Source organism: Mustela putorius, unplaced genomic scaffold (genome assembly GCF_011764305.1).
Source record: "Mustela putorius furo isolate JIRA1106 unplaced genomic scaffold, ASM1176430v1.1 tig00003853_pilon_pilon_pilon, whole genome shotgun sequence".
NCBI lineage: Eukaryota > Metazoa > Chordata > Mammalia > Carnivora > Mustelidae > Mustela > Mustela putorius.
The window spans coordinates 45,467,318-45,487,282 of NW_025422005.1; the positions used below are offsets into that span (position 1 = coordinate 45,467,318).

The 19,965-nt window shown below is 42.7% G+C and overlaps 1 protein-coding gene across 1 annotated transcript in view; it reads left to right on the plus strand.

Annotated features, from left to right (window-relative positions):
* The first annotated feature begins 13,300 nt into the window (after nucleotides 1–13,300).
* The window catches only part of C8A (complement C8 alpha chain), a 65,177-nt gene continuing 58,512 nt past the window's right edge, over nucleotides 13,301–19,965 (plus strand). The window contains exon 1 of the mRNA XM_004751622.2: nucleotides 13,301–13,490. Coding sequence (XP_004751679.1) covers nucleotides 13,414–13,490 — 77 coding nt within the window. The 5' untranslated portion in view covers nucleotides 13,301–13,413. The remainder of the gene's footprint in view (nucleotides 13,491–19,965) is intronic.

Here is a 19,965-nt window from a genome sequence, read left to right on the forward strand (position 1 = left end):
AAAGGGAGCCTTGTACACTGGTGTAGCCACTGTGGAAAACAGCCTGGCAGTTCCTCAAAAAATAAAAACAATAGAATTACCATATGAGCGAGCAATTCTACTTCTAAGTATTTTTCCAAAGAACACAAAAACATGAACTCAAAAAGTCAGATGCACCCCTCTGGTCATTGTAGCATTATTTACAAGAGCCAAGATATGGAAGCAAAGCAAGTATTCACTGGCAGATGAATGGACAAAGAAGATGGAGAATATATACACAATGGAACATAACTTAGCCATAAAAAAGTACGAAATCTTGCCATTTGTTTCAAGATAGATGGACCTAGAGGGTATTCTGCTAAGTGAAATAAGGCAGACAGAGAAAGACAAAAATCCTATGATTTCACGTCTTTGTGATATCTAAAAAAACCAAATAAATAAACAAAACCAGAAACAGACTTATAGATACAGAGAACAGGTTGGTGGTTACTGGAGGGGAGAAGGATGGGAAGGATGGGTGACATAGGTGGATGAGATTAAGAGGCACAGACTTACAGTTATGAGATAAATAAGTCATGGGGATATACTGTACAGCATCAAAGATACAGTCAATAATATTTTAACAACTGTGCATTGTGGTGATCATCCCATAATGTATATGAATATTGACTCACTATGTTGCACACTTAAAACTAATACAATGTTGTATGTCAATTATCCCTCAGTAAAAACATTCTAATTTTGCCACATATTAGCTGTATGGCCTTCGACAAATAACTTGGTTATTGAGCCTCTTTCTGCATACATGAAATACAGACGATAAGATCTACCTTTTGAAGCGGAAGCAACAAACACATAACATAGTGGTTATTAAGCCCTTGGAGATGGAGCTTTCAAAAACAGATAGTGATTTTTATGACGATGATTATGATTACTGCTGACCTGTTTTTCTAATATTTGCAGTGGGATTTGGGCCACTGGAAGGACAGTTATTTTGCAAAACAGCCTGAGGAATTGTGCCGTCTGTGGCCACACAGTCACGGCATCTTGGGATAGACAGGGCTGGGTGTGTACTATGTGCAGCTCCATTGGCTGTGGGTGGAATGATCTATTGCAAGGCCTAGATTTGAAAATAAAAATTAAAAAAAAAAAAGGCAGGGGTACAAGAAAAGAGTACAGTTCTCCCCAGAGGCACAGCAACTGGAAAGCATTTTCCCACGTGGGGACGTCAGGATAGCTGAATCACAGCAGTACCCTGCCTCTGAAATCCAGGAGGCTGTCAGGGAAAGCGCAGGCAAACTTGACCTCATAGTGCAGATGCCATCTCTCAAGATGGCCCTCCCCACCCCTGCCGGTATCCAAGATCCTTTGTTCAAGTGAGAGGGTGAGCGAGTGATGAGTCTCTGAATTTCACCTGTGCCATCTGGAGAGGGCTTCAGAGGGGGACCGGCGGGGGCAGGTTTAAGATCTCCCTCTTCTGCCTCCCTAAGGAAGAAACTGTTCCCCTTCAGTTCAGGGGAGAAGGGACGAAGCCCCTGCATGGTCTTGTTGCCAGACGCAGGCTGAATTATCTTGCAAGAGCAATTGGAGTCTACCTTGGCTGAAGTCAGTGAGGTTGTAAAATCACTTCCCCGAGGCACTCCAGCACCCAATTTGGAGATGAGTGGGGATTTACATGATTCAACAGAATGTTTCTTTCCAGTATCGGGGCTCAGTCAGTCGTGAAGGAGGAATTTGTGAGCAAAGCTTACGGGCTGTGGTTTGAGCTTTATTCTTGGCCGGAGGGGCTGCAGGAGTGGAGGCACAAGGGCTAAGCCTTCGAGGAGGTTAAAATAAATGAGGCTCAGGGGTGGGATGCATCTGTCTCATCACGACCCTACGGAGCTCTCTCTTTAGGGTCAGAAGGAATGTGTGAAGAAAAGCCTTCTCTCTGAGTCCTCAATATTAGGAATATGGGATGTCTTGAGTTATCTATTTGGGGCAAGGTACTGTATTAAGTCATTTACCAATATGTCCTCATTCAATCCTTGCAACAACCCTATGAGGCTGATAGCATTTGTGTCCTTATCTTATAGACGGGGAAACTGAGGATCAGGGAAGTTAAGTGATGAGCCCAGCCGGACAGTTGCTTAGCTGATCCCCTACCCTGGGGTGGGGGGGCACTCCTTGGAATTGTGCCAGGAATTCAAACCTGGATACATTTACTATTCCCAAATAAGCATCATGCAGCCTAAAAACAGAATGGGCTGTACACTTGTTTTATACTTAGGTCCTTGAAGGTGTTCGGGGGCTAGAGAGGGGTTGTCTCTACCTCGCTGCCCCATGGTTCAGGGGACTGGAGAATTTATCCAGATTGAATTCAGATCCATGTTGAGCCACTCACTAGACACAGCATCTCAAGCGAGTCTTGTATCCCTCCTGATCATTGGTTTCTTCGTCTAAGTGCATTGCTCTAAGAATGCAAAGTGATTGTCACCGGTATGACCTTGGCATATAGCAGAGACTCCACAGATAATCAGGCTCATCTCTATTCCAATTGTCCATTGCTGTGTATCTAAGCACCCCAAAACACAGTGGTGTAGAACTATAACAATCATTTATTTTGTTTATGAATCTGCAGTTTGGTTAGGGATCAGCCAAGACCCCCGTTCCATGCTGTGCCGGCCGGGTTGGCTGATCTGGAGACCTCTTTCCAGACAGCTCACTCCCAGCTCTCGAAAAGCTGCCTGTCCGCTCCCCTCCATGTGGGTCTCCCGACAGTGTGGCTTGGGTTTCCTCACTGTGTGGCTGCTAAATTGAAGGGTAGGTGACCCAAAAGACAGGAAATGAAAACTGTCCATTCATTAAATCCTAGCCCTGTGGGGGTGCCTGGGTGGCTCAGTGGGCACCTGGGTGGCTCAGGTCATGATCTCAGGGTCCTAGGATCGAGCCCTGCATCGGACTCTCTGCTCAGCAGGGAGCCTGCCTCCCCCTCTCTCCCTCTGCCTGCCTCTCTGTCTGTTTGTGATCTCTGTCTGTCAAATAAATAAAAAAAAACTAAAAAAAAAAAAAATCTTCGCCCTGAAACTACCCCCCCCTTCATCGTAGTCCATCGGTCAAGCAGTTCCAGAGTCCAGATTTGGTGGGAGGGGACAGAGACTCTTTCTACTCCTAAGGAAAGTCTATCAACAAGTTGGACTATGTTTACAAACAGCCATGGCACAGTTCTGCCCACTGGCAACAAATTATTTACATTTTTAATGTAATTCTTTACTAATTTGACCCAGCACCTCCCAATATCCCGCAAGGTCTCACCCCATGATGGTGTTAGGTTCGGGCTCAATGTTCAGGGTCTTGCCACCTAATCTGCCTGAGGTGTCGTCAATCTCCTTGGATACAGTTCCTCACATACAGCTCCCTCTTGCTCAGAAGTCCTGTCAACTACAGACAAGTCATCTACTTCCACATATGACAGTGAGACAGACAGACTCAAGCCATCAGCACAGCAGAGCTCAGTGGAAGCCAGGCTGCCAGTCAGAGCCTGCCGGCCATGTCCTCGTGCTGTGGACTGAGCACAGGTCTGTTGAATGATGGCCTGGGCTCAAACACACTGATTGTAAGGGCAGCGGTGAATGTGTCACACCGTCACCCAAATCCTTAATTTGCTTTCTTCAAGATGAGAATAATAATCTCGACTTGATAGGTGCTTGGTGAGATTTAAATGAGGTCTTATACTAGAAAATGTCCAGAAAGTTCCCTGGCATATTCTTGAACTCTAATAAAGGAGAGCTGAATTTGAAATCTGAGCTATGCCAATATTTTGGGCATGATGATGTTTATTTCACAGAGTGGCTGCAAGACTATATACAAGGACATACACAGTGGATGCAAAATAGATATGAGGTACTTGTAAACTCTAAATTTTGTGAATGAAAGAATAATGTCTGTGTTTCTTTGGCTAACACCCATTGGCTTCTCCCCAAAGGCTCACCATTAGTAGGGTAGGGGCCCCTCTGCCTGGAGGCTGGGGCGGTGAGGGGCAGTGTGGCTAAGTGAGGGGGCTGCTAGTTAGACATAAACTAAAAGTCATTGGGCTTTTCCTTTCTTTTTGTGTTTGCCTTTGCCCTGGGATCACCAGATTTCATCTACATGGGATGCCACTCAAATCTTGCCTTCCAACTTTTTGGTGCTAGAAAAGATCTATGGAGTAGATGCACAAGCCAGTCTCAACTGGGGACAAAAGGTCGGTGTAGCAGGAATAGCAACATGGCTTCTGTGTCTAGGAGACAATCATGAAGCAGAAAGAACAGGGGTTTAGAAAATGGCAGACCAGTTCAGATCCTGACACTATGACATCTTGACTGGGTGGTGTGAGAAAGCTCCTTCACCCACTGGATCAACCTTCTCTTCTAACAAATGGGAAAATTACCATTCCAGAGGAAGGGGTTGTAGGAAGGCATTGAGACAAGGCATGCAAAGGGCTCCATTCAATGTCCAATGTAGAGGCAGAGCCAGACATATGCTGCTGTATTATTACTGGAAGAACATGGGATAATCATACCCACCTAATTGATGGGTATGAGCCTGGATAAATGGCACACAGAGCACCTCTATAGAGCTAGGCTTGTAGAAAGTGCTCAGGACATGGTAGCTGCTACCGCTGTCATGAATCATTTTAATTTTAGCAGTAACAGTGTTTTGATCACACTTGAATAAAGTCCTAATATTCCTTGAAAGTTTCTATAAGACAAGGTTTAAATTATGTATAGAGTCAAACATCCTTTGAAAGATTTCTCTTGCAAAAGCGAGGTATATGAGCAACAGACTGATACAAAACAAGGAAATACAATGGAAACAAAAAGGGAGCCATATTGAGATGAAGGTCCATAATTTTAGTTATGGTCTAGAGCAAAGAGCCTAGACTGGCATTGCCCTGTTAAAGGCAACACCGATTTTTAGAGAGAGAGAATTTCTAAGTGGAGCAGAATTACTGAACAATTGGGATGAAGGGTATAAACCAGATATAGAGTTTTACCTATTTTTATGTCACTGCCTTCAGCTAAGATGTTTAGATAGAGTTTCTTACATCTTATTGGTGGATTCATAGCTTTTTGGTTAGTTTCAGCAATTAGGGTAGACTCAATCTAGTATTTTAACTTCCTGGTCCCAACCACAACACTCCATGGCTCTTACTCAACCTTGCTTGCATGGCTGCTCTGGTTCCTAAAGGCCAAGGGCAATCTCTCTCAAAATTTCTCTTACGTTGCCTTCCATACTAGGGTGGTCCTGGGCGTACACCTTTGATGCTGCAGCTCAGTTGACAGCAGACTGGGGGATACAACGCTGTATTGGTTAGCTGTTGTTACATAATGCTACATAAGAGCCATCCCCAAACTCGACAGTTTTCTGAGGTCAGCTACGGAGCTCTGCTTCAAGCTGTGACAGTGAGAGTGAGTCTGGGTCTGATGAAACAATTCTGTTTCAAGTTGAAGGTCTCTAAGCTGGCTGAGTTTTTCAGTTCATGGGTCTCTTTCCCTCTGGGAATAGAGGGTTATCCAGAGCATATTCTTGTCATGATATGACAACAGGTATAAAAGGTATCTCCAAGTGTTATACCCTCAGGCAACCATGTCCAAAAGTAGGAAGGGACACAAGACATACCTTTTTCTTTGGATCAAGGGAGGCATCCTTCCTCAGAAGTTACCCAACAGATTTGCAGCTCATCCACATCTCGTCTGCCAGAACTGGATCCCACATCCGCCTCCAAATGTATCCCTGGAAAAGGGAAGGAGATTACCATGATGGGCTTAGGAAAATGCTGAGTGAGTGAATGGATTCTTCCAGAGATGAGTAATCCTCCTTTACGTTCCAACAGCACTTTTAGGAACAAGCTAAAAGTATACCCAGGTTTAGGGAAACCATGTAAAAATGAAGGGCTCAGGGGAAGAGGAGAAAGAGGGATTCATCTTCATTTTCATTGCCGACCCAGCTGCTCAAACACAGCTGTGGAGCTTCAGAAATACAGAGGGTTAATATGCTCAGAGTTTGAAGGGTACACCAAAGCATCCCTAGCACGGGGCTCTCGTTTCATTTTCCAAAAAATAAAGGCAGTCCCAGTAAGGAACTTAATAATAATTATGATAATATACTATAATTAGGTATTAATCGGGTTTAGCTATCCCTAATACCTCAGGAGTACAAACTAAGTGCCAGGCACCTTTCTAACTGCTGTACGTATTTAAGTTAATTACTAAGTGTAGCTCATGAAGATCCGTACATCAAACTGATCTCTATGAACCTTACTTCCAGATCTGTACACCCTGTGCAGTCCCCTCCCACACTGATCTGGGCTTGGTCATGTGACTTGCTTTGCCAATGGGATGTTAGCAAGTGTGATGGAAGCATAAGCATTCTCTCTGGGAAGTCAGCGGATAGGCTGGGAAGAAGCCTCGGCTAGACTACTGTGTGATGAGACGCCATCGCATGCGTTTTCCAGCCCCAGCTGAGCTCTCGGCTGAATGCAGCCCCATCCGTAAGTGACCTTCTGCAGAATCCTGAGAAATAATAAACCCATGGTGTTTCTAGCCACTGAGTTTTGTGGTGGTTTGTTACACAGCAGTAGAAATGTAGTAGAAATGGAAACGCCAGTGGAACAAATGCATACAGAATCTGCAGGCAATTTATATGAAGGACTTGCTTTCCTTTCTTACTGTTGTGATCACCCAGAAAAGCCCAGGGGATGACAGTAAGTCTCAGAGAGGTGGTGTCTTCATTTAACAAGTATTCATAGAGTGCTTGCTCTGTTTCCAGCAGTGTTGCTGGTCCTGGGCTCTGGCAGCAAGTACAGCCCCTGCCTTCGTGATGCTTATGGTTCATGACATGGACTCATCCTCCTTGATGCTCTGTGAAAACATTCGTGATGATCCCCCAATTGTTTCATGTGTGGTAATGACCTACAACATGTCTGTCCCCCATTTAAAGCCGATTCTAATCTGCTTATAATTTGAGAAACAGGGAGCCTCAGCAGGCTAAATGTCAGAGCAACTTGGCCTCAACCCTTCTCTCCCTCCCATCTTCTTTTTCTGGTCTCAGCCTCCTCATCTGTGGAGTGGATATAAGCATTATCTTCTAAAGCCACTGTCAAGATTACGGGAAGAGCAAATGCTCATAAGCGGTAGCACTCTTTCTTCTGCTCCCACGGCGGGGGAGGGGTGAGGTGGGGTGGACCTGCATCTGATTTCAGGGCAATCTTCATCAGAGGGCAGTTCAGGGGGGCATTGATTCTGCTCCCCTGTCCCCATCCTCTAGGACTCTGATGCTGATGACGATTTGGAACCTGGTCCTCCCGCTTGCTCTGTACCTCCCCCGACTCCCTGCCCCCTGGCGCTGGAAAGCTGAGTCCGCCATCCTTGACCCTGACCCCGTGCCTGCAGAGCTTTACCAAAAGCTCTCATGGACATTATCTCAATTACACTTTCCAGCAGGCCTGCGAGGCAGGTGTTCTCAGCCTCATTTTACAGTTGAGATACCTGAGGCTCAGAGAACTGAAGTGACTCTTGCAAGGTTACAAAGGAAATTAGTGGCTGAGCTTCCCTTGAAACACAGGTGCCCATCTCCTGCCTTAGGCCCTTTAAGTTCTTAGCGCTGCTGGCTGCCCCGTGCCCCACGCTGCATCACAGAGATGCTCGCGAAGCGTTCTCGAGATAGGGAGGCACACGCGATTCTTTTCTTGCAACCGTGTACGTTGGAGGCATTAACATTCACCCAGGAGCTGCAGAAATCCACTCAGCTGGAACCGAGACCAGCGAGAAGGGGACTGACCACATTTGTTTACAGTGGGCTAATCCGGCTCCGTCTCTTGCTCCGCACAGCCCGGCTTTCCGAGCGGGAGAAAGTCTAATTACAGACTGACAGCCCGGAGTGTCTCCTGGGAAGACAAGTCCTGAATAAAAGTATTAAGAGAGACTTGCCTGGTTTGGAAATAGCTATCTGTTTGTTTCCTAGTGCTGCAGCTCTAGAGGGAGCGGCTTAGATGGGGCTCTCCGTGCACAGGATTTCAGCCTACAGGGGGCAGTGGAGAAGAGCCGGCCAGCAGGTGTGGACACTGAGGCCCGGAGAAGTCAAATGACCGTACCAAGGTCATGCGGTGTGATCCTGGTGAGGCCAGCACACGGATCCCAGGCCTGACGGGGGAGCTTCTGATTCCCACTGTTCCCTTCTGTCCTCCAGCGTTTCCCCTCCGTGTCTGGTGCATGGAGTTCCAGCATCTGGGAGTCGTCTCCAAGCTGGGTTCTCTGTTTCCTCTCCATCCTGCCCCAGAGTGTGCCCCACAGAGTGCCAAGTACAGGCGGATCATGGGGCTCTGCTGCCTCAGTCTGTTCAGCAGCTCCTCCACATCCTCAGCAATGGAATGAACTGAAATCATCTTGGCCAAAAAAAAAAAAAAAAAAAAGCAAGCAAGCAACCAACCAACCAACCTGGTCTTTGTCCTTTTGCTCACCAGATGACTGATGGTGTCCCTTTTGCATCTTCGTGGTTTTGCTCATGCTGTTTTTTCCCTTCCTCTGTCTGCAGACACTTCTACCTGCCCCTGCCTCCTTCAAAGCCCAAACTGCAGGAAGCAGCTGTTTCTGGATGTTCCCCACGTGGTCCCTGCTGATCTCCATGGTACTCAGTCTGGGTCATGCACTGTGACGGGGGTGCCGGGCTGCATTCTCTTCATCTCTGGGCATTTAGTGCCCTTCCCTGTACCTAACCCCAACCCCCAGTGGAGCCAATGTAATAGCTGATTGCTTAGAATGTGCAGCTACTTCGTTACGTGATGGTGAATGAGATGGGCTTGGTCAGCCCCCCAACGCTTATGTTCTGATGGACCAGTCCACTTGGTCACTGGTGGTCTGAGGCTGAGAGGTCACAATATCTTTACGAAGCATCAGTTAAGCAGTAGATACCTGGCTAGATAGCATAAAGATGCCTAAAATATATAGGGAAATGGCACACATGAATGTCTACTGCGTCTGTCTCTCAGCAACCCTCTCTCCATTACCAATTTCTCAGATAGCGCCATGAGTACCAGCTGAGAACAGGCTCCTGAATGTCCCCAGGAGGGTGTTTATGGAGTACAGGCCGTGACAGAAAGGGCAGGAAGTAAGGGGATTGATTACAAAGAGAAACGGCATCCATGGTGAATATTTGTTAGGTATGATGTGTGTGCAATATATAAATATTTGTTATGTTTGTATATATGAAACCATCAAGCCCATTATACAGGAGGGGTAATTAAGGCAGAATGTCCGAAGTGGCACAGTTGATCGATGGTGGCATTTGGATTTCAATCCAGGTATGCTGTACGTGAAAGCTGTAGTTTTCCTACTGGGCTTCGTAAAACCCAAGTATGGAATATCTAGTAGTGCCAGCCCTGGGGTACAAGTTATTTAAAACCAGCCCCTGTCCTCCTGAAGCTCCCAGTGCGCTGGGGGAACAGAAATTATCTTGATCCCTAAGTGGGATGCTGGCAGGAATGGAGCGTTGAATTGTCTCTAATATCTGTGCACACATGGCAGTCCCTCACTGCCTGCTCCTGGAGCACGTGGGGTCGGCCTGCTGTGGAAAGCTAGCTCCGTTCCCAGACCTGTACATCTGCTGCACACGGACTCTGGGCCAGCACAGCCCTGTCTCCAGGCGTTCACAGAAATCCCAGGTCGGGGGTGCCTGGGTGGTTCAGAGGGATAAGCCTCTGCCTTGGGCTTAGGTCAAGATCCCAGGGTCCTGGGATTGAGCCCCGAATTGGCCTCTCTGCTCAGCAGGGAGCCGGCTTCCCCCTTCTCTCTGCCTGCCTCTCTGCCTACTTGTGATTTCTTTCTGTCAAGTAAATAAGTGAAATCTTTGGGGCGGGGGAAGAAATTCCAGGTGGGAGCTGTGGCCAGGGTGCAGGGGAATGGAGGTGAGGTACGGCTCACACTGTGCTCGGGGGAAAGGCATCACAGAGAAGGAAGCGGATCCAACCATGGAGCCTGGAGAACTGGCTCAGGTGTAAAATGGACACTCGTGAATTTCCCAAAGGACCACCCAGATTTGGCGTGAGCTGCTTCCAACCTGAGAAAAGATCTTGCATTTCTATGCTAATGAGCCCAACGATGGCTCCTTCTCATCCCACCCCTTAAATGCAAATGCAGAGCGTGGACATGAAGTGGGAAGCAGGAGGCACGCATTAGCCCACCCCTTATAAAGCCTCTCTTGAGATCAATTACTTAAACCAGCCCCACTTCATTTCCAGCTGAAAACCCACCGCTGTCTGCTGGCTGCAGCCCTGGCCTGGCCTGATGAAAGGATCAGGAAGGAAAACAAACATCACAGACATTGGGTCTCACCAAGGATGGAGAGAGGAGGTCGGGGAAGGAAAGCCAATGGACTGGGGCTGCTCACTCACTGTCTGCAGACATTGTGCCTGATGTCGTGTTGAATATTTTGTAGGTTTCTCCAGCGAAAGGGCAGAAGATCATCATGATCACAGACACACACACACACACACACACACAGAGTCATAGAGGCATGACACGATCCCATTTGAATTAGCTTCTCTCTTGCTTCTATTCTGTGGTTATCCCTCCATTCACTCTGGGTTGCTTTCTTCATCCCCGGGGAAATGATACTCATTCTCAGAGCTGAGGCATAATGGACAGAGAACAGGACCTAAAGCTGGAAGACCCAAGCCCTGTCCTGATATGCCACATGGTAGTTCTGTGACCAGACCCCAAAATAGTCTCAGGTTTTGAAGTTGGAAAGATTATAAATCTGTGACTCTGAGATTCACCAGCTGTGTGACAGCAGGCTGAACTCAATATCCTCATTTTTAAAATAGCACCATGACTACGGGCCTTGGAAGATCACTGTGAAGATTAAATAGATTGAAAAAGATTATTGAAAAAACCATGTAAAGTGGCAGGTACAGGGTTTGATACTCTAGCTACCTTGTTTCCATTTTCCCTCTTAATCACTATCTCTCTGTCAGGATTCTCTTGAGGATAATATTTATCTTACAAGATTATTTTGAAGATTAAATGAGAAAATATACCTGAAAGTATTATGAATAGTAAACTCTCTCTAGTTGATTCACAGGTTCACTCAATCGAATACTATTTCTTATTAAAGATTCAGTGTTAAGTGATATGGGTGATTACAGAGAAGGATCAGACACAGGATTTTCCCTAGAGAAACTTTCATTACTGAGATGTACCCCATGCTCCTAGAAAAACATAGTATGAGTCAAAACTGGAAAATGCTGGTATATATTTGCAAGATTCAAAGATAACATGGAGTTACTTTCCAGATGGGACCATCAGCCAAGGATCTGTGGTGGGCATGCTATTTGAGAAGACACTTGGCAGAAGGGTACGAGAGGATGGATAAAGGTAGTCCAGGTAAGGATCGAGCATGCACAGTCACAGCAGTGAGAAAGTGTGAGGAAGGTCAGGAGAATCTAGCCGAGAATGTCAGGAATAATTTGAGGGTGATGGTTCATGAAGGTTGCAAGGATAGCTTTGGATCCATGTGTGGAGGAATTTGGACTTCTAATTTGATAGATGATGGGGGAGCCACTGAAGGTTTCCAAGCAGGAGATTTAGGTTGTCAGGAGCTGTCTTCTTGATGATGAGTCCAGTGGTAATGCACAGGCAGATCTAGTCTGAGGAGAAAAACAGAGGCCCACTAGGAATCTGTCGTGATAGTTTCGGGAAGACCCCAGGCCATGAAATGGATCCAAGGGTAAGAATGAAGGAGGGAAGCTTTGGAGGAAAAACATTGCAGAGGAAATAGGACAGAATTTAAGGGACCATGTTGAGGGGTGCAGAATGAGAGAGGTGAGCAGTGGTTAAGGAAGGCCACTATAGTCTTGGGTGAAGAGAAAAGCCATCAGGGAAATCTCAAGAAGGAGCTGGTCTGGGAAAAAAGATGATGTTATCCACATGTAAAAAGAAGAAAATGAATTCCCCAGAATCCCAGGCATCAGGGGAAAGCAGACCAGATTTTTTGTGGGGTGGTGTTCCCCAACTTTGACACTATTGACATTTGGGGCCAGATAATCCCTCATTGGGCCTGGGGGTGGGGAGCTCTCCCATGCTTTGTAAGATGTTTAGCACACACTGTGTTCCAGGAGCACAATCTCCAAAGTTGTGACAACCATAAATGTTTCTGGATGTTACCAAAGGTCCTCTCAAGGGCAAAATCACTCCTCATTGACACCACTACAGACTCCTAGTGGGCCTCTGATTTTCTCCTCACATCACTCAAAAATTCCTTCGCACATGCGAGAAAGACGCAGAAATCAGGGACATCAGGGTTTTTTTGTAGGACCCATAACAGTCTCCACTTCTGTCAAATGCTTGCCTAAATGTCTGAAAAGATAGAGGCAAAACCAACTGAGTGCCTCATTAAAATCTCCACAACTAAATATTTCTTAAGCATACAAGTTGTTCATTAAAATTTTTCATAACTTTATTTGAGATGAATAATGATACTACCAGGTCATCCTGCTAATGAGAGAATTTAAATATTCCCAAAGAGATCAAGATGGCTGATAGCTTTAGACAAGCTACTTAACTTCTCTGAACTATCATTTCTTCAACTGCAAAATGAAATCAATCAATCCTCTATCATCGACTTGTGAGGGCTCAGTAAAATAAGACATATGACAGGGCTGCCACATGTTCAGTTATTCCTGTCTCTCCATCTCTACTTATTTAATTAATTTATGAATATGTCTGGAAGAGTAAGAGAATGTGTGTAGGTATGAGATCATTGGTGCAGCTGTGTAGCTGTCACCGTAATTCTAAAGAATGTTTCTGGAGATGTCTATGGAAGACATCTGGTCCCCTCAAGACACAAATATGCTGGGTTTTCATATCTAATATCTGGATGAAAAGCAGAAAGTCCATTCATTTACAACAGCTCTCAGGCTCCCGATGTTTGGCAACACATTGTAGAAACTTTATGTAACTATTAGCATTTTCTACATTTGGGCAGCTGTTTATGACCAAGCTGATAGACCAGTGTTAGCCTTGTTTCAGTCTTAAAAAGCAAATTGATCTGACTTTAGTAGTTCCAAGAGTCACTCAGAAAGATCGAATAATTCTGCGACTCTCTCTTAATTTGGCTTTGCCTCATTCTGAAAAAAAGATCTCTTTGCTAGACTGGTATTGGTTGCAAATCCTCCTTTCCTCAACCATATGGATATTATTTTTCAAAAGATCTGAAGGACAGTGGCCTTTGGTGTCTGAGATTTTAGGGTGTTTGGCTAATCAATACCCTAGTCACTAATTAACCACATCTCAATGAGAATTGAGCGAGTTCTGTTGGTTCCAAACATTACATTGATCTTACTGGTCCCAGTCTGAAGACATCTTTGACTCCTGCTCTCTGAATAATTTTATTCGTTCTAAGTAACATAGGGTGGATGAAATGTTTGCTGCTGCTTTCTTCATCTTGTCTTTGATGACTTGTCAGCCTGGGGTAACCATTCAGGAGAAGGTGAACCGGTGAGTTGGTCATAATTCTGCAAGATTTGTACCTAGGGATCACCGAGTGGGGCGCTAAGACACTTTCATGTTTGCAACAGGTGATTTTAGGATAGAATGTGATGTCTTTCATATTATTACCAATCCAGTGAAGAAGTGCAGGGCAGTGAAAAGAGCATGTCCTTGGAGTCCGATGGACCTAGATACAAATCACTCAGTCTAATCTAATCTGAGATCTAATACTCGATAGTTGGGCAATCTGGAGGGCACCAGTTAATCTCTTTGAGCTTCTGGTTCCCTAGCTGAAAATGAGAAAAATAATGTCTCATCTATAAGAGCTGATGAATATGAAATAAGTTCCCAGATATAAAGTATACTTGGTTTAATAAATAATAATTCTCTTGAGTAATGTCAGACAGCTAACCTCTACTCATCCGTTTGTGAATCATGAAAATTCCCATCTCATAGTGTTTGAGGGGAGATACAATTAGGTAATGTTAATAACATCATTTTGCGAAAGGCGAGAGACTATAGAGATGCTGGGTCATTTCATTCTTAAAATGAGTTTACCTTTTGCTGTAGGGTAATGAATGGAAGTGATATTTTCATAGGTACTTTGCAATTTTGCTCATTTCATTTCCTTAAATTGTCCAGCCTGGCTTCAGGTTTTTATATCTTAACATCAAATATGTTAATGGTGCTTAAACAGCCCCTTATTTTAGCTTTGGTGTAGTTTGAAAGCAGTCCTTGTCTCCCAAACACTGAAGATTTTAAGTTGAGCTATTTTATTCAAGTTCTTGTTGAGTGATTTAATTTTGAATCATTATTGCTTTTAAATGCTAGAGCAAGAGAGATTTCCTTTATGTAACAGATCAGGAGGGGGAAAGGCATTTTTTACAAGCAGTTCATTTGCGACTTGTATTTAAAGCAAATATGCATTTGAAAAATCCGAAAATTCACCTCTAATAATTACAAGATAAAGGCAAGAGAACAGTGGTAAAGGAAATCTCTGCTGAGATACTCGTAATTATAAAACTTATCATTGTAATCCTTTTTGAAAATGAACAAAGCTTCTTGATGTTTGATGAACTTATCAAAGAAGACAGACCAGTGAAGAGGCAAATTTGAAGTCTAGGCAAAAGAGAACCAATTAAATACTTCACAAAGTGCTGAAGTAGGAAATCATGAGGTCTTATGTGTCTAATGCCAGTTTATCTGACCCAGGCTTTGAAAATGGAAGATTACATGATAAAATGATTTTACTGGGTTAGAATTATGGCCCTGGCATTGACTGTCGGTGTGATCTCAGGCAAGTTACGTAAGTGTTCGGAGTTGTAAAATGGAAGGAAATTCAGAGAAACAAATGGATGAAAGTACCTAAGACAATGCCTGGTACTTTGCAAACATTCAGTGGAAACTACTGCCCGCGGTGTTGTGTGGTTGTTATTGTCATATTTTGATCTTTCCATTCTCTCAGATGGTGGACAAGAATTAGGTAGAACAAATGTATTATGTGCCCGTCGGCATGGATCAGCAAGTTTGGTCAGTGCTTTCAAACATTTACAAAACTTAAGTGTCACACTTTTTGCTCCAAATAAAATCTTATATGAAACCTAACAGTGAGAAAAACAGATGATGTACATTTATGTTTTCAATGGTACACTTAAATTAAAAATTTTTTTAATTTAAAATTTTTGGTACATTTTTATTTTTATGAGCTCTTCTTTACCATTTGCTTATTATCAACCCCTAATAGAAATATGGGATTGAGAAAAACATTTAAAAATAATGGTGATGAAGGATACCTAGGTGGCTCAGTCAATTAAGTGTCCGCCTTCAGCTCACGTCATGATCCCAGGGTCCTGGGTTTGAGTCCCACCCTGGGCTCCTTGCTCAGTGGGAGCCTGCTTCTTCTTCCCCCACTGCCTGCTGCTCCCCAACTTGTGCTCTCTCTCTCTGGCAAATAAATAAGTAAATAAATCTTTAAGAAAATAAAATAAAATCATGATGATGAAAACCAGTTGTAATATCCAGTCTCAAGTATCAATAGATCTCCATTACATCTTTTATATAAATAATACATTTTAGCATGTGTGTTGCCTTAAAAAGCTTAAACAACTTAAGGAGGACATGTATTGCATGGAGCATCAGATGTTATATGTAAACAATGAATCTTGGAACACTCCATCAAGGAGTAGTGATGTACTGTACGGTGACTAACACAACATAATAAAAAATAATAATAATTAAAAAAATTCCAAATATTAAATTATAATGCTGGGCAAGAAATAATCTAATTCTAAAAAAATGTAATATATGCCTGATCATGTTATTTGTAAAATAAATTTAAGCTTATGTATAAAATGATTGTATGAAAATTAAAGAAAATTGGGGCACCTGGGTGGTTCAGTGGGTTAAGCCTCTGCCTTCAGCTCATGTCATAATCTCAGGGTCCTGGGATCAAGTCCCACATCGGGCTCCTTCTTGGCAGGGAGCCTGCATCTTCCTCTGCCTCTGCCTACCTCTCTGTCTGCCTGTGCTCGCTCTCGCTTCTCTCTCTATGACAACTAAATAAAATCTTTAAAAAAAAAAAAAAAGGTTAAACAATTTTCAGTCCTTCTAATTTCTTGAGACTGTTCTATAATAAAGAATATATGATCTCTTAGTGAATATATTGTGTGCACTCAAAAGCATGTATTTCTGTGTTTTTGGGTGTAGTGCTAATTAAATCAATCATTAAATCAAGCTGGTTAATGTTGCTCAAGTTTTCATCTTCTTGTTCTATTTATTACTGAGTGCGGGATGTTGCAGTCTCCAGCTATCTTTGTGGATTTGTCTATTTCTCCTTTCAATTCCTGAAAGCAAAAAGAAGCAGTTTATGCTTTACGTGTTTTCAAACTCTGTTTCTCTATCTATCTACCTACCTATCATCTATCTATATTTAGAATAATTATGTCTTCTTGATGACTTGCCTCCTTATCATTATGAAAGGCTCTCATTATCCATAGCAATTGGTTTTGTTCTACAGTCTATTATTAGTATAACTATTCTTGCTTTCTTATGATTATTGTTTGCATGGTGAGTTTTTTCTACTATTTTATTTTGACTTATCTGACTCTTCGTACTTTAAGGTATGCTTCATGTAGATAGCCCATAAATGAATTTTGCTTCAGTATCTAATCTAACAATCACTGTCTTTTAATCACAGTATTTATACCATTTATATAAATTGTAATTACTGACAACTCTGCATTTGCTTATCACATTTTTATTTGCTTTCTATGTGTCCCATTTGTTCTTTAATTCTGGTTTTTATCTTTTAGATTTAATATTTTTTCTAGTTCCAAATGATTTATTAACTATTCTGCTTTCTTGTTGCTGTTGTTATTGTTCTTAGATTTACAATATATATCCATAATTTATCATAGCCTACTTTCAAATAATATGATACAGCTTCTGGTATTTTTATTCTCACTGAGTAACTTCCTCTGACATTTCTTGCAATGCAGAATGACTTTTGCTGATGAATTCTCCATTTTCAGTGACCTGAAGATGTCTTTATTTTGCCTTTATCACATCACTTTAAATATGTCATTCCATTATCTTCGGTTTGCATAGTCTCTGAGGAAAAATCTGCTTTTCTCTTTGTGTAATATGTCATTTTTAAAAAATTGACTGCTTTTACAATTTTCTATTACTGATTTCCAGCAATTTGATTATGATGCACCTTGGTATGGTTCTATAGGTTTATAGTTCTCAGCAAATTTGTAAAAAAGTTTTGCCATTATTAATTTAAATATGTTCTCTGTCTCATAATCTCTTTTCTTTCTGATAGTAGAGTCATAGATAGGTTAGACTGCTCGATATCCCACAAACCAATGAGGCTCTACTCTTGTTGTTGTTGTCTGCAGTCTGTTTATCTTTTTCTTCCATTTTGGATAGTTTCTGTCACTGTTTCTTCAAGTTTGCTAATCTTTTCTTCCACAGTATTTAATCTGTTGTTAAGCCATTCAATGAGTTTTTTCATTTCTGTGTAATGATTTTCAGCTTTAAAAGTTTCCTTGGTATTCTTTTGTGTCTTCCACTTATCATCATGTTCATGAGTCTCCCTCCATACGTGGATATATGTGCAGTAACTCTTCTAATGTTCTTGTCTGCTGCTTCCATCATTTCTATATCACAGACCTTTGGAATTAGGATTGACACAGACAACATCAGGTTTAATCCATCCACTTGTGTGGCAAGGAGAAAACTTGAGCCCCAGAGGGAGAGAGAAGGAGCATATTACATAACAACCAGACCTCTCTACCAGGCATCTTAAGAATACTGGCCAATTAAGCCTCATCATGTCCTCCTAAGGGTTGTTTTAAGTATTATCTCCTGATTGAGGACCAGAGCCAGAGAGGAAAGAAAGCAGTCTTACAGGTTCTAAATCCCTTGGCCACCTAGTGGAACAATCAGGTGGCTATTATCTCCACCATTCCTGCTACCCTCACCCACCAGAAAAAAAGACCAAAAAAGTCTTCATTTTGGTAAGTAATGCAAATATAACATTTTCAACAAAAAATTTCCATTGATGGAGAATGAACAAAATTCCTTTAGAAGGACTGATGCAAACATGAGTAAGAACATCAAACATGGAGGATGACCTCTGTTTCATTAAATAAGACACAGAGGTCATGGACTCTGAGAAGTTTAAATCATGATCCTTCTCTGTTTTATTTATTTCACCAGGCATCAGAGTGTGTTTACCAAAATACCCTGGGCTAAGGCCATGTGACTATTTTCAAAGGTTGTCCAGATAACTGGAAATCAGTATGTATTCAAGCTATGTGCATTTTTAAATACTTTGAACAGTCAGAGTAGTGGGTGTGACTCAGAAGTGAGCCGTGTGAATGTGGACACTTTTGTTCAGGTTAACTAATCGTTAACTATACTTCAAGTGGCAGCGGGTATGGGATTTGGAGGGAGATCAATCTGGGTTTACGTCTTGGCTTCACCACTTAGTGGCTCCAGAATTTGGGCAAGTTAAACTAAGACTCAACTTTCTCATCTATAAAACAGAGATACATATTTAACTGAGTGCTTCTCAGGAGTTAGGAGAATTCATACTAAGTACTTAGCACAAAAATGGCACATGGTAAGGTTTTAAATATTATTTTTATTACTCTCTTTCCATTTTGTCAAAAATCCTTCATAGCATATCTTGGAATGCTAATACAGTGCATATGTTTAGTGTCCAACAACCTTCATATAAATCCTTGCTTTAACCCCACTGAGTCACCCAGGCACCCCTCATATAAATCCTTGCTTTGTCATTTTACTACCTATATACCTTTAAGCAAGTTTATTTCATCTCCCTATGACTCTGTTTTACTTACCTATCAAATGGGTGTAATAGTTCCCACCCCACAGGGTTCTTCTATTATTTAAATGAAATAATATAAAAGTGAATGAGGTAATATATTTATACCCAACATTTGTTCTGAGTTCCTACCATATGCAAAGTACACACTTAACACTGGCCTGCAAACAATATAGTTGTGACCTCTGCCTTATAGATCCTGCAGTGTAGAGATGGAAATAAAGTATGAGAAACTCTATGTATATGGCATGATGTTAACATAGGGCAGGCAGGTCAAAGAAAGCTACTTAGAGGAAGAGAGGCTTAACTGAACTGCGAAGTTTCAGCCAGATGAATGAGGTGTGATTATTGCATGCAGGGGAAACAGCATTATGAACCCACTGCAGGAAAACCTGGCATGTGCCTAGAACCAGAAGTTCTGTGTGGAATTCTGTATGCACACAGCACATAGAAGATACTTTTCTTTTGTTCATTTCATCCATCTATTCATTTGTTTGTCCATTTATTCATTCAGTGCATACTCTAGGTATGCTAGGTGCTAGACAGATAATGTTCCTACCCTCATGGAATTTACAGTGTAGTGATGGAGTCAATAAACATGTAAACAAAACATTACAGTAAAAAACTATGTTAAGTACTATGAAGGAAACTAATAAGGCCTTTTGATAGAGGGTATTATAGTAATGTAAGGACAGGGTGGCTGTCCTAGAGGTAGGATTTAAGCTGAGGGATGTAGGACAGTAAGGAGAGGCCATGTGAAGAATAAGGGAGAATGGAGAGATCAGCCTCGGTGAAGACCTTCCAGTGGCAAATGGCCCATCATGCTCCTGGCCCTGAAGGATGGGAACAGCATGAGAGTAGGGGATTGTTCCCTGAAAGGATGTCCAAAATGTGCAAGAGACCAGATCACAGGGGACCTTGGGATCCTGATGAAGAATCTGTGTACTAAAAACCAACCAACCCGCCAGCCAAAAAACACCAGAAGGTCTTATAATGGGGGGCAGGGATTACCTGTTCTCTAATTTAAAAAAATAAAAATCATCCTGGTGGCTGTGCAAAGAATGGGAGGAAGCTGCAGTGGGAGGTCCCAAAGGAGGCCATGGCAGTGATCTGGGTGAGAGATAACGGTAC